This window comes from Anarhichas minor, unplaced genomic scaffold (genome assembly GCF_050575085.1).
Source record: "Anarhichas minor isolate MPS153535 unplaced genomic scaffold, ASM5057508v1 ptg000045l, whole genome shotgun sequence".
NCBI classification, from domain to species: domain Eukaryota; kingdom Metazoa; phylum Chordata; class Actinopteri; order Perciformes; family Anarhichadidae; genus Anarhichas; species Anarhichas minor.
Window position 1 is genome coordinate 6,197,270 of NW_027466491.1, and position 13,682 is coordinate 6,210,951.

Sequence of the window (13,682 nt, forward strand, 5' to 3'; positions counted from 1 at the left end):
GTCTGTGTAGCCGCCCAACCACTGCGACACAGCATGACATAAATACTGACCACCGCATCTAACGGGACACCACAAATTGCGGGGTGTCCATAATACTTAAGCTCCTGTTGTGATATGTGGTGGGTGACATCTTTTTTTTAGCCTGCTAACTTCAGCAGTCGCTTGTAATAGGTGGCATCGTTTCCATACTTGCTTTACTTCACGCTCTAGAAAAAAAGAAGAAGCTGAAAAGCAGGTCACACTCAAGAATGTTTGATGAACAGATGCTAATTCTATCAAGTTTTCGTGAACTCAAATTTAGCTGGTGGAGAGTGGATGGAAAGTGTGTCACACGGTGACCTGTGTCTTCTTGTCTTTTAGGCCATTTTGCCGGAGAGAGAGCCAAACCCGCCTCAGGGAGCAGGAGAATGGAGAACAACATGTGAGCGACCCATGCGCCACTGTCGACAGCATGCTTTGCCTCCTCCAGACCTTGGCTTTCTGCTTCTGGTGCTTTTTGCTGCTTCACAGGCAGGCTGTGGCTGACGAAGAGGCCCTCTGGGGACCGACGCCATCAAGAGAAAACCCACCTGAAAGCTCTTACTGGTCTCTTAATTTCCCTTCCTTTCTCTCACTACCCTTCCGCATCCCCTTTTATGGAAGCTCGGACGTGAACGGCGAGGCTACTGAGTTGACCACAACCGCCAAAGGGCAGACGGAACAAATCAATGGCTTGCAAGACCACTTCGGATCAGGGGAAGAAAGCCTTTCGGAGGCCTCTGAACCATCCACCACTTCGAGTCAGGGGCTCCTAACCAGCGTGACAAAGATAGGTACAGAATCACTTCCCACAGGGACATCAGATTCTCCACACAGCAGCATAGCACAGAGCGACAATGAAGCTCTTGTTTTAGACTCCTACTCTCCCGCAAGCAGTTCTATCAGAAACACTCTGGTCACCAACAGTCCCACCAGCACAAGCACTCCAGAACAAAATGCAACACATACCCACCCACCGAGGGGCATCGCACCAGCCACAACCCAACAGCTCCCAGAGGAACACACTGATAAGGAGGCTGAAGATTTTACAGAAAAGATCTTTCTGACGATAGCACCAGAAACCACAGTTCCCACTGCCTTGACATGGGCAGCAGTCCAAACCACAACAACAACCCCAGGACTGGTGGAGACCACTCTAACCAGCAGACACCCTCTGGGGCCTGTTACCCCCTCTACGTCTTCAGAAACCACGTTTGTCAGAAAACCACAAGACTCGACTTTTGGTATTACGCTCCATGCTGGAGAGGCAACAATGACAGAACTTCACCCCACGCAGAGCGAGGCCGATCTGGGATTCTCTGAGGCCAGGTCAGGGCCCGTGGAGGAACAGCCGGGGGTAATCACCACTGCCATGGGGATCGATCACAAACTAGTGCCGGAATCCATAACAAGTACAACTAAGAGCCAATGGGTTAACTTTCCAATAGCAGGAGGTAAGCAAAGTTAAACCAATCAATAGTGGCTGGATTGACTATAGATGTGATCCATCATGGGCAAGCAGGTCTTAAGTGTTCAATAGCTGGCTGTCAAAAGGCTGCAGACCGGCTCGATTGAAGACATTTCTGACATGGTGAGTAGTCAAAGGTCCGTTTTGTTGAAAACCTGTCAACACATGATTACAATGATGGGTTGTGTGATGGAGTTTCTGTGCACCTTGCTCAGAGAGAGTACCATAAAGGTATAGTTAGGATTGTTTGATATAATGTGGTAGTCTATTACACTGTGCTGGTTTTAATCTCTCAGGCTCCTAACCCTGTGGACACATTTCGGCAACATGACAGCTTTCAGAAATGGGAGTTGTTGCACAATACAGAAATCAAAACCATGTACAACACAATGAAACATCTTTATTAGATTTCCAATGCTCACTTCCCACAGACTTTGAACGATTCAATAAAACAGTCCCATCAAACAGAGAAGATGGAATAAAGATTAAAGCATCAAAGTCTGTTGTGGATCGTTAAAAATCATTTTTGAGAGATGCGTTGTTGTTGTTGTTGTTGAATAAGTTAATTTAGCATTTCACAATCGCCACCAGTGAGTCATTTGTACCAATCCAAAAAAATAAAAAATTGAACAATCTTTAATGAGTTCCACTCCGACAGTTCATAAGCCTTTACCTCAGCGAATGGAATGAAAGAGTATTTGATGGAATGCTGCTGGACGGGTGTTTTGTTTTCTACGGAAAGGGGAAAGATGATGAGCTAAAACAGCTGGTTTCAGAAGACTTTGACACGACATTGAGGCAACACGTCCTTCTTCAAAGCCCATCCCCCCCAACACTGGTGGCAGTCTGGTGTCTGTATGCTTAATGAGTCTTCACAGGAAGGTCCTCCTGCAGGTACAGACGCATTCATCATGTCGGTTCAAAGGTCGGGCAAGAAAATGATGAGTCGATTATTCTCTGCCGGGGAGGTTCAGTTTCCATCTGATTGTTTGGGTGAATTCATACACACAGTCTGCAATATGGACATTAATATTCTGCAGTTGCACATTGATAAGCTGATGTAAGACAATGCTGCCGTCCCACCAAATGTCCATTAATATCAGTAAATACAATCTTTGAAATTTAAATAAGTTCATAGATACTCACACAAAGCATTATGTAAAAATAATAATGAAGCAATCGCACTAAAGTTAAAGAAAAATAGTACACCTGTTCCATAAATTCACCTCTTAAAATACACATTTTCTTAATGCTAGTACAGATTTCTCGTAAATCATCTTGGCTTTCTATTGTTTGAAACTACTTTTAGTTTACTGCTAGACGAAGTCTCACGTTAAGGTCAATTTAGTAGCCGTTCAATCATATGACACTATCTTCCTCTGTTTTTGAGCATTGGAATTCTTTTTCATCTGAGATCAGCTACTGAATGGATCTTGAAATCAGATTGTTTTGTCGACTGCTGTTTCCAAGGCCGCTATTCCCACACTGCTTATGCTGCTTGTATTGAAACTGGTGCTGTTATGTCTACAGCGCCCGGGTGTTGTGTCTGCACTTGTTGTCAGTTGTGCACCGTGTGGCGGCATACAGAAAAGAAAGGGGGTTTGGTCCGGGTGGGGAGGGGCTGCTGTGACCGTGTATCAGTATTCCAAACGCACACTCAGCGAAACCACCTCCTCTCCACTGGGACCATCCACTCGCCAGTCGCTGTTCATGGATGCTGAACATGCTTCTTGCCTTTTAGTCTCCTCCCTCCCTCCTTTTGCAATATTTTTTGCCTCTGTACAAACAAATCCCCATCACTTTCTTTCCATGGACAGACTTGTCAGCTATGGCTGCTTTGAAGGGTGAAAATATCCTGACGAGAATCAGAGAAATCTTCTAGTCATCCAGCTGAGAAATTAAAAAAAAAACGAATACAAAAATATGGTGCTTTCATGCACCCTTGTAGTCTGCTTGGTGTGGCATTGCGCTGGGGTCTCGCAGTGAGGACACAGGAGGAGACTTAAATGAAAATGAAAGCACGGCACCCCCCTGCATTACCATACATTATCCCAATATGAACATTCTATCTGTGTGCTGTAATGCACAGGGTGAATCACTTCCCCACTGGAGGTGTGGAACATCTTCACCACACAACCGAGTGGGTTTTAATTGATCGAGACAGCGTTTGCTGAATGTGGCGTTGCCCTTGAGGAGGCTGTTAGGTGTAACAAAACAAAAAAACAGCAACGCTCTGCATCTGTGTCAAATTCTCTACTAAGGGACACTCCGAACGTCTCGTAGCAAGGGCAATGATGACAAGAGAGAGCGGAAAGAGCTGGGGGTTGAAGCTGAAGAGATGTGGGGGTTGTAAATGTAGGTTTTCTAAAGCCTCTCAGATAGCCACTGCTGTAAAATGTCTTCCAAAAAGCTTTCCTTTATCCTGCTCCTTCTTTCCCCTCCTCCCACTGTTCCCATTACTGTATGCTGTACTAATAGGCGGTGGCCAGACTAGACCCTTAACACACTCCATTACCTGCAAGGATATATTGTCCCTGTGATCCAGGCGCTATACACCAAACTGCTAAAGCACGGGCATTGACAGATTAATTGATTAAGGAAATGGATTTACACGGCAGAGCATGTGGCACGAATATCTAATGCCCCAGTGTAGAATGTACATGGGAAAGGGGCTTACACGCAAATCGAAAACTGTGGTGACTTTAATATTATGTTAATCTTCTGACTCATTTGGCCAGAGTCCATGAGTTTAAAAAAAATAATTGATGGATAAAGGCTGTTTGTTTTTAGGATTTCACCCACAGCTCTGAGGCTGAATTAAACGGAGTAATGCAAACATGCAAATATAGAACAATCTGGATTATTTCTCACCTTTATTCAGACTGATTTTTAAGGGTAATGGAGTTTGAAAATGCCACAGATCCCTTAGTAACTCTCTTAAAACTGAGCCAAGTTAGTAACAACGTGATGCAATTTTGTGCAAGTACATTTGAGAGGCTATCCAACCCACTCCTTTTCTGTCTTATCACTCTAGGCTCATTGTGTTTGTTACCAGCCCATGTATTCTTTTCCAAACTCACTCGGGGCCTGCATAGATAACGCAGGCTGTAATGGAGTGCAACATCATCTTTTTTTCTGGAAGCTGAAGATAATGAGGAGCCTCTGAAACACTGCACACTGTGAATTACTACCACGCCTCAAAAGTCTTGCCCATTGTGGATGCTACTTTAAATACAATTCAGGCTGTATCTCTGGATGAAACCGAAATTAAAGAAATGTCTATTCAGAGCCTGAAGTGAAGAAGGAAAGATTCTTCTTCAACTGGAAAAACAATGGATAGAACATCCTACTTTAAGGTCACGGAGGCTAAAAGAAATAATGTCTCTGTACTAGGTAAACAGTAAAATGGCAATTCAGCATGTAGTGTTGAGCTGTTCAATAAGTCAGATCACTCTGATCCCAGATTTTGCTTTGGAGACCTTTAAAAGTTACGATCAACTTGGGTGCTGTGAGCATGACCTAGATTATGCCGTGTGCGATAGTAGCTTGCATGGCCTCCTAGCTGGGTTTTTTTTCTAACTCATTATTCCTCCCACTAGCCTCATACCTCTGCGTCTTTTATTCATGTTAATTCTGAAGTTATAAATGAGCACTGCACCTGCTATCCCTGGCCTCATCACAGAGTCAGCTCATCAGCTTTTCCCCAACAGATTCACTCACTGAATATTGTCCCAAGTCTCATCTGGTCCATCATTCATTTATAACTGTAAACACACACAAATGCTGTGCAGAGGGCCGACTGTGAACACATACTTTGTGAGTGAACCAAAGGGAACAGAGAGTGATGTGGCTCTATCTTGCAGACGTACACACACACACACACACACACACACACACACACCAGGATGTCAATGTAATTAGACTACAGAGAGCCAGACTACTGAGCAATGGATGACTGGCTACAACTAAGTGGGCGATGGCCAATCCATCTGACATAACTGGGTTAAGAAACATAGTCCTTCCATGTTCTGCAATGTGAAGCCTCAGAGATGCTGTGTGCAGAGAACACAGAGGGTTCAACTTTATCTTGGCACGCTCCAAACTTGCTAATCTGTTTTTTACTTGAAGCCACCGTGTTGTGTTCTTTAAATTGCGGTCCTGATCGCTTTGAGATCGCTCAGAGGTTAAATTGCATGTGTCTTCCCAGAGCCGCCCGGCAAAGAGGATAAGGAGGATGAGGAGGATGAGGAAGGTGTGGTTCCTTCAGCAGACGGGGATAGTGACACCGGGTTGGCAGACGTTTCCACGGCATCCACTAAGCTGCTAACGACGTACCCGCCACAGAGCACAGGTGAGCAAACAAATCCCTCGAGATGTAAACAAAAACTTGCACAATTGCATCAATGTTTCAGCTTGTGTTTGCACTGCCATGCTGTTAGGAGGCACCGCTAAATGGACTGCAGGCTGTTTGTTTCATAAGCCGTCCTGTAGCTTTTTCAGTAGCAGTCAATCTGTCAGGAGGACGGGAGAAACAATTACCCTGCATCCTTTGCCTGAAGCCACTAATTGCTTCCAACGGGAGGCGAAAACTGCTCATTCAAGCTGTGATTTTGGAGCAGAAGAGAGAGGGTACAATGCCAACAAATATGTCTCTCAGCTACATTGTCATTGATCCCGTGACAATAGCTGCCTTTAAAAAAAACTGAAAACAAGTATTGATTAAAGTGCTGGCCAATGACAGCAGAGTACTTTTAAATGAAGAGTTGCTGCTCACGTCAGTATTTGTCTTCATTCCGTTTTTGAAATCTAGTAATTAAGTAATTAAGGCAGGGTGTGAAATTGTTATTATAGATACTGTAGATAATATAACAATAGACGAAAATCAAGGCTGGCCATATTCTATATTTGTGTTATTAAATGTGTTTCCATCCACCTGTTTCTATGCATCAAATCCCATGAAAGTAAAACCAAGAATTTTACCATCTCTCAATACTTATGAACACACAAACCTACGGTATGTATCCTGTCTTTAGCTCTCAGCCCCAAACTCATTGGCTCACTGATGATGTAAATATTTAAAAAACTGCTCACCCACACACACACACACATACACATAGTATATTATATTATAGTAATTTACGAACACTACTGGGCACTGTAGTATTTAGCAAACATCAATCAAACAGGAGGTGTACGAGTGAGTGTTGACGGCAACAGAGCTCTGTATGCGGGATTGACTCAAAATACAATACAGTGCCTCTGTTTATTAATGAAACAATGTTGTGCACCTTTAAGAAAAATCGAATAGGTTATATTAATCCCACTGTTAAATATCAATGTACAAAATACTACATATTATTCTATTATATTATGAATTAGTCCATCATCATGAACTTGACTTCTGGTAAAATATATTAATTAAAAGATTCACTTTTAGCCCAGTTCACAGGAGCAGATTTAACCCACATTACCTCGCCTAGAATAGCAGACGTTGTCAAGTGATTTTCAAAAATAGATCTGTCAAATGTGCCACTGGCTGATGGTGGAGCGCTTACGGATCTCTTTCTATCTTGGTGTGTCACAAGTGACTGAGTGAAACAATAATGTTAGCAGTCTGTCATGCCAGTCATTTGCTGCCTAAAGCAAAAAATCTGTTGTTGATAATATTGGCTGCACATAAAAGAACTTACGGCTATCGTACGAACTCTCCCATTTGCTTTAATGGACCCACATCAAGTGTTTTGGATGCAGATAAACCCTCCAAACACTTCCCATCACACACAACTGGCTGCTGCTCAGTATGCATGATATAACTTCTCCATGAGCTCCGGCTAAATTGCTTTTTTTCTGAAGTGAGCCAAATTGAAAATGACGGCAATCAGATGACAACTACATGGAGCTCTCAGTTTCACAATGCAGAATCAACACGCAGCCAATTAAAGATGAGTGCGTGGGGCTGTTGCTCATTTAACATCAGAAGAATCATTCACCTTTATTACCTTGGCTGGTGTGACCTTTGAAGATTTACTATTGAAACCCAAAGAAGTGAAGACATGAATAAAGCCCCAGTGCACTAATTGTGTTCCCGCTGAGACCGAAATGAAACCACTCCTCAAAATTAATGATTTCTGAAGCAAGTCATCTCATGTGGGTTTGCTCAGTTTCAGAAAATGTGTGTTAATTTGTCTTTTAGACTGTGTGCTATCGGTCTGGAGGCTATTAATTATTAAGTGAATCATCTTAAGACAGCTCTAGCATCTTAAATTCTTTTGATTTAAGATATTCACAGCGATCATCACTTATTAGCTGCGGGCTTTATGAAAGAAAGGTTAAAAGATGAATACTGCCATGTTGATCGAATGAAACTTAAGATGGTGAACATTGTGTTGCCATGCGAGGGTTAGCATTTTGCTGAAAGCACTGCTGTGTCCAATATTGACTCTCTTTAAGCTTAGCTTTTGGTCAACCAACTCCTGAGGGAAATATCTGTCTCTTTAGCTGTTAAATGCTCCACTATGTTCCCCAGCTAGTCGCTAACTGTGTCTGTCTGCCGTTTGTTGCTGGGCAGGTAGTGTACAGTCAGTGGAACTCTTATTCCAGGTCTTTAAAGATGATATTTTAGCCTTTTTTTATTCTCAGTTTATGTCCACCGGCACTTTGCTTTCAGGCTGCGTCTGTCTACTGTTGCTGTGCGTACTGTCCCTTTGCATGGTAGACTCGTTCCCACAGGAATGTGTCAGATGACCGAGCAGCATGCATTGGAACGTAACGCTCTGATCCATCCCTGTACTGCAGCCATCACATACCAAACCCTGTGCAGGCCGCTCGGCCGGGCAGCTCAGATGTGAATTTATCGACAAAAACATGGCACTAATTCAATACCCGTCACGTTTTCCACTCGGCCCGACAGGCATCCAAATCATGGCCATCGCCCTGGAAAGTAAACAAATGGACGGACGAGTCATTGGCACAACAACGCTGTACTGAACCCCACCTACTTTATCAGTGGCCCTCACATGCAGAAGGCCTGCAACTGTGTGTTTATTTTACACTCCAGCCTCATTTCCCACACCGCTACGGTCTGTTTTGATAGGGTGACATTGTCAGTGCAGTGAGACAGTGCAGGTTTTTTTGGAGCACTGACATATTTAGTGACCTCATTTGAAGCTGCTAATGTTTCAACAAATCACCTCCGGGCACTTGTGATATTAAATGAACCACTGTGTTTATATAATTCAGTCCTTCCTTCCTGGCATATTAAATGTCAATATGGAACAGCATGTTTAGTCCAGTTGCTAAACAGACTTAATGACTGTACAGCCTGCAAGGTCCTGGCAGAGCAGCAGCCTGTGAATGTGTGGCACATCTGAATGTACTGACTGGTGTTCACACATATCTGCCTTATTCTCTTCCCTGCCATATTTGCTCATAACAACAGTCTAGTTCTGCGCTGAAGGATCATTATGAGAATGATGCACAAGGGAGCCATCTCAACAGCATTTCAGGTTTTTGCTATTCAAGATCCACCAGGGTTTAATTAAAAAACAGGGTATTTATGCGAAAACAAAGCCTCTCAGAAACTCTTCCGTCTTTGTTTTTTCCTCCTGTTGAGGACGCGATTAAGCTTCAAAAGACAGCTCCGGATGTCTGAAATAAATCTGCTGTGTCGTGCTACAGTAAAAGATGCACCCCGCATCTGGCAGTGCAGTCATATTTCCTCGAGCTTGACGTTTTCATCACAAGCTGGGACAGCGATACAGCTCCGGGGGTCAGGAGACGAATGAGGGGAAAATGATAAAGACCTAGTCAAGAACAGGCAGACAGCAGGACAGTGCTAAAGCACTTGTGAAAATCTTCTTCAGGATCAGAGGCAGGAAAAGAGCAAGGGCGTTGTCCAGCAGGGGTACTAGAAAACAGCAAGTGTCAACAGTGTAAACGCATGCAAAGGCAACGGTGGACACTCCAATATGAACACACAGACACAGAGTGAGTGCCATTTCGTTCTCCTCTGCTGCAGACTGTCACATCTTAAACATAATGGAAGCTGCAGCGGGGGGGGGGCAGAAAACATAAAGCATGGGAAGAGACTTGTAAAAATCAGGGCAGTCTAGAAGAACAGAAAACTGCCCCAGTTTAAAAATAACAAACCCACCTATGGGAGTTTCCCTCTGTTCCCTCTGTGTAAGGAAAATCATAAACAAAAGGAGCGAATTGGGGGACAGGGTGGGATGGGAAACACCAGAATACAACCCATAAAAAAAAACATTAAAAGACAGATGAGAAAGACTTAAAACAAAAATGCTAAACCACACAGATCCTGCTTTTAGTTATATATAGGAAACGAATTAGACATCGTCAATCTATACGCAAAGATGTAGGGGTTTTGCGGTGCTGACGTCTGCACATTTAAGTTCTTAAACCGGCACATAACATCACCACCAGATATAATGTATTCACCAGGCTTCGCTGGACGTATTTAATAAACCCCCTTCTTTTTCACTGTTGTACACGAGAGCTACATTACTTTTGGGCTGTATACACCAACAGTTTCTGATCTCACACAGAAATGACACTTCAAATGATGGAGATGCTGTTAGAAGCTGCTCCTCTTCTGCGGCATTTGACAACTTAAGGGGCGAGGGGTTTTTAGCTGCCATCCTTCGACGGAAGGTCGAAATATGTTATTTTCTGTGGTGGAACGATAGCGTGTGCGATGGGGATGTTTTATGGTTATGTTTTATGAAAAAACAAGGTCTATGATGTGAAGCTCGGAGACAAGGAGGCTGAAAAATGCTTGTCTTTTAGCCCATCTGTGAGGCATTATGCTGTGTGAAGCGACTTGTTCAAGTCATCCTCCAGTAATTGAACTACAGAAACATGTACGGCGCAGATGAGCTTTGCAGGCGTCTCTTTTGATCACGCAAACACACATGGTTACCCCTTAACTTCCAAAGCTAAACCATTTCCAATGCCGTGCTAAAACACGTCTAAGACAATCATCATTAACTGTACTTGCATGGAAACTCCAGATGGCTTACGTAATGCAAGAGAAACCAGCTCTGTGGTTCTGAGTGGGTTGTTCTTTAACACACACACACACACACACACACACACACACACACGCCCTCTGATTTTGGTCCAGCTCAGTATGAAGTCGCCTTCATACAAGCTTCTAAACAGGATTAGCACATTAGGCAGAAAGCACCCTTTCAGCATGCTGGACCTGAGCCAATGTCTTCTATGGCTCAGACAGTTCGAACCTTTGATTAAATGCTTCTGTGCATTGTCATGAGTGGACGATTAGTATGATTTTAAGGGAATTAAAAGATGATTACAGCTCATTTTAATTACTCATTCAAATGTCATTATATTGCTTATCATGCCAGCTATTCAATGTCAATTTGATTTTCTATTTTCTTTCCCCCAGAAGCTCCCCTTGTCCCTCTGGACACTGAAGACTATATGTTCAACCCGGTGGACAATGACGCCACCTTGCTTCCAGACTGCAATAAAGAGCGCTCCGGGATCTGCTACGTTTCCGACACCTGGGACTCAACAACCTCCTCGGACGTCAAGCCCACACAAAACACCACTGCCACCAACCAATCCGCCAACCCCTTCCTGATCCCAGCTCCACCCATGCTGGTGCCGCTGTACACCGACTGGAACAGTGCCATGGCAGCTTGGGGCCTGGCCTGGGAGGTTCATGTGTACGGCGCCGGTTGCATCTTCGCGATGCTAACGCTAGCCTCGGCTCTCAATCTCCTCTGCTTGCCTCTACGATGCCCATCCGGCTGTGGCTACTTTGCCCTGGTCAGTCTGTTTCTGCTAGCTGCTGGTGGCACCAGATCTTTCTCCCTCCTGTACGATGCCTACGGCCACCAGGACCGCTTGCCCTCTGCAGAGGCCTCACTGATACTCTACGAGGCACCGTTTCCCTGCTTGACTGCAGCATTCGGTCTGGTTTTCCTTCTACTCTCCATGCGCTCGAGGATGCAGCTCTCCTACTCAGCTTTCCAGAGACCCTGTTTCCTGGCCTGCCTAGTTGTCGTGCACTTTGGCGCTGCATTCGGACCGGTGACATTACTGAAGCTCTACCAGCAAAAGCCTCCCCTTTGCCTCTTTCTTTCACTACTCTCCCGTGGGACCTTTGTTGTACTGGCCACATTTCTGTCTGCAGCCTATTTTGTGTTCTACATCTACGTTCGGGCAGATTCGAAGCACATCTACCACCTGAATAACACGTCTCCAACACCTGCTGAACGTTACAACCGCTGCCCCTTTGCCGAGAGCCGGGACTGGGACCGTGCAGCTGTAACCGTTTGTATTTCAGCACTGTTTTGTTTAGCATGCGCAGGACTGCAGTTGTATGCAATGCTCAATGCTATGGGTGTTGCAGGTGGAGAGGAGGTCTTCCACCCTTGGCCCTGGTGGGCTTTCCAGTTTAGCTGCAGACTATGTGAGCTTGGGGTTTGTCTCACCTTAGCCTTGGTGGTAGCACAACCAGTCTACTGTTCTGACCACCTCCCGTCAGCAGGAAGCTGCTGGACTGAACTGTTGGCGTCCAAGTCGCCCATCCTGCCTGGGGGCTACCAATGGACCCTGAGCCAGCAAGAGAAGCTTGCAATCGTTGATACCGTTGGGCTTGGAGAGATAGAAAGCCTTCCTCTTTACACTCTGGTGGATGAGAGGCTCGGTAGCAGTCTGAACGGCCTGGACCTCCTCTACCACAGCAACCGGGCCTTGGCATACCGAGACCTGGACTTGGATTTGGACTTACAGGGTTCAAGAAAACCTGAGGATGGAGGATGCGGAGAACCCTCAGGTGGATCCTCGTTTACCAGTGACTCCACCACAGACCTGCGGCCACCTTCGCCCATCAACCTGCGTCGCAGTATAGACGAGGCACTCTTCGGTGAGGCCCTATTTCCCATGAGCCTCTTTAGCCCTGCCAGGCCCATCCGCTGCAGTAATCTATCCATAAACAACCACTGTGCACTTCAATGCAACGGCCTCTGTGATCCTCTCTCAGCCGACCCTGGACTTTATCGAACCTCTTCCTGCGTGGAGATGGCCTCGCAACCCCAGCCCTCAAGCGCCCAATCTCACGGAGACACAATTGTAGGTGCTCCACCATCTCCCTCCCTGTCCTCATCCTCCAGCTGCTCATCTCCTGAACGTTGGAGGGGCAGCTCTTCCTCCTGTTCCCTCTTCCGAGAATCCTTCGGAGGCTCCTCACTGGTCCTCTGTCCGAGCCCAGAGAGACGTGCTCAGCAGCTTCTCCAGCAAGGGGGCCATATGGCGTCCTCTGGCCGCGCTGACCCACAGAGGCACTATCATACACTGGGTGCGGCCTCACAAGAGAGCCTGGACCTGGACATGTCGTCTGAGGCAGACCGCTCCGCGCAGGAGGAGTTCATCGGTGTTTGCAGACAAATCGATGCTTTGAGCATCTGCAGCGAGACTATTGATTTATAAAAAGGACAGTCTGGTCAAACAGTTACATAGAAGACTTGTTAAGAAGGATGTCAGAAGGGGGACTGTCAAGGTTTTTTACAGCCTATTTGGTAGTGCATGGTAGCTTTTGCTTGCACCATAAAACCTATAGCTGCCGAGATAACGTTTTGGGAGGTTTGATGAGCTTTCTTATGTGGTAATTAGTGAATGTCTACGAGGGTCTAAGTGCCAAGAATGTCAAAAGCCAAAAGGTCATTTCTAAGTTTTACATGTTTGATTAAGGCTGGTGAAGTTTGATACAGTCAAAAGAATAGTGGCATTTTACTGAGTGGTGATAACAAGAACTTATTTGTACAAATGTTTTTATTGCATTCCAACATTCCAAATAATAGTTCTGTACTGTGACTAAAATGAAGCACTTATTAAATACTACTGACGTCTTAGGTTTTCAATTTCAGCATAACATCATCATTGAATCTCATGTTAGATAAGTGGGATTGCTATTCAGTTTGTCAAACTGTGAACTGTCTATATACCACTATGCCACACATCTTACTTGCAGTTCTGATGCAGCAGTGCCCTCTACTGGAGAAGAACGCACACTATGTTACCTTATCCTGCAATTATTACCACTGGACTGTGCTTCTACATACACTGGCAGCATCTTCTATATGACTTGCTTACTAATTTATTTATGTTCAAACATAACTTTGCTAAAACACATTGTTTAATAAAGTGT

General features: G+C 44.9%; 1 protein-coding gene across 1 annotated transcript; it reads left to right on the top strand.

The window, feature by feature from the left end:
* The first annotated feature begins 451 nt into the window (after positions 1-451).
* prrt4b (proline rich transmembrane protein 4b) lies at positions 452-12,964 on the top strand. Its single transcript, XM_076111927.1, has 3 exons — positions 452-1,472; positions 5,694-5,837; positions 10,914-12,964. The coding sequence occupies exons 1-3, from the start codon at positions 452-454 to the stop codon at positions 12,962-12,964; spliced, it is 3,216 nt and encodes a 1,071-aa protein (XP_075968042.1).
* The last annotated feature ends 718 nt before the right edge of the window (positions 12,965-13,682 follow it).

Coding starts and splice junctions, on each gene's coding strand:
- prrt4b (XM_076111927.1), top strand. CDS start 452: ATGCTTTGCCTCCTCCAGACCTTGGCTTTCTGCTTCTGGTGCTTTTTG. Junction 1,473..5,693: donor TAACTTTCCAATAGCAGGAG/GTAAGCAAAGTT, acceptor GTGTCTTCCCAG/AGCCGCCCGGCAAAGAGGAT. Junction 5,838..10,913: donor GTACCCGCCACAGAGCACAG/GTGAGCAAACAA, acceptor TCTTTCCCCCAG/AAGCTCCCCTTGTCCCTCTG.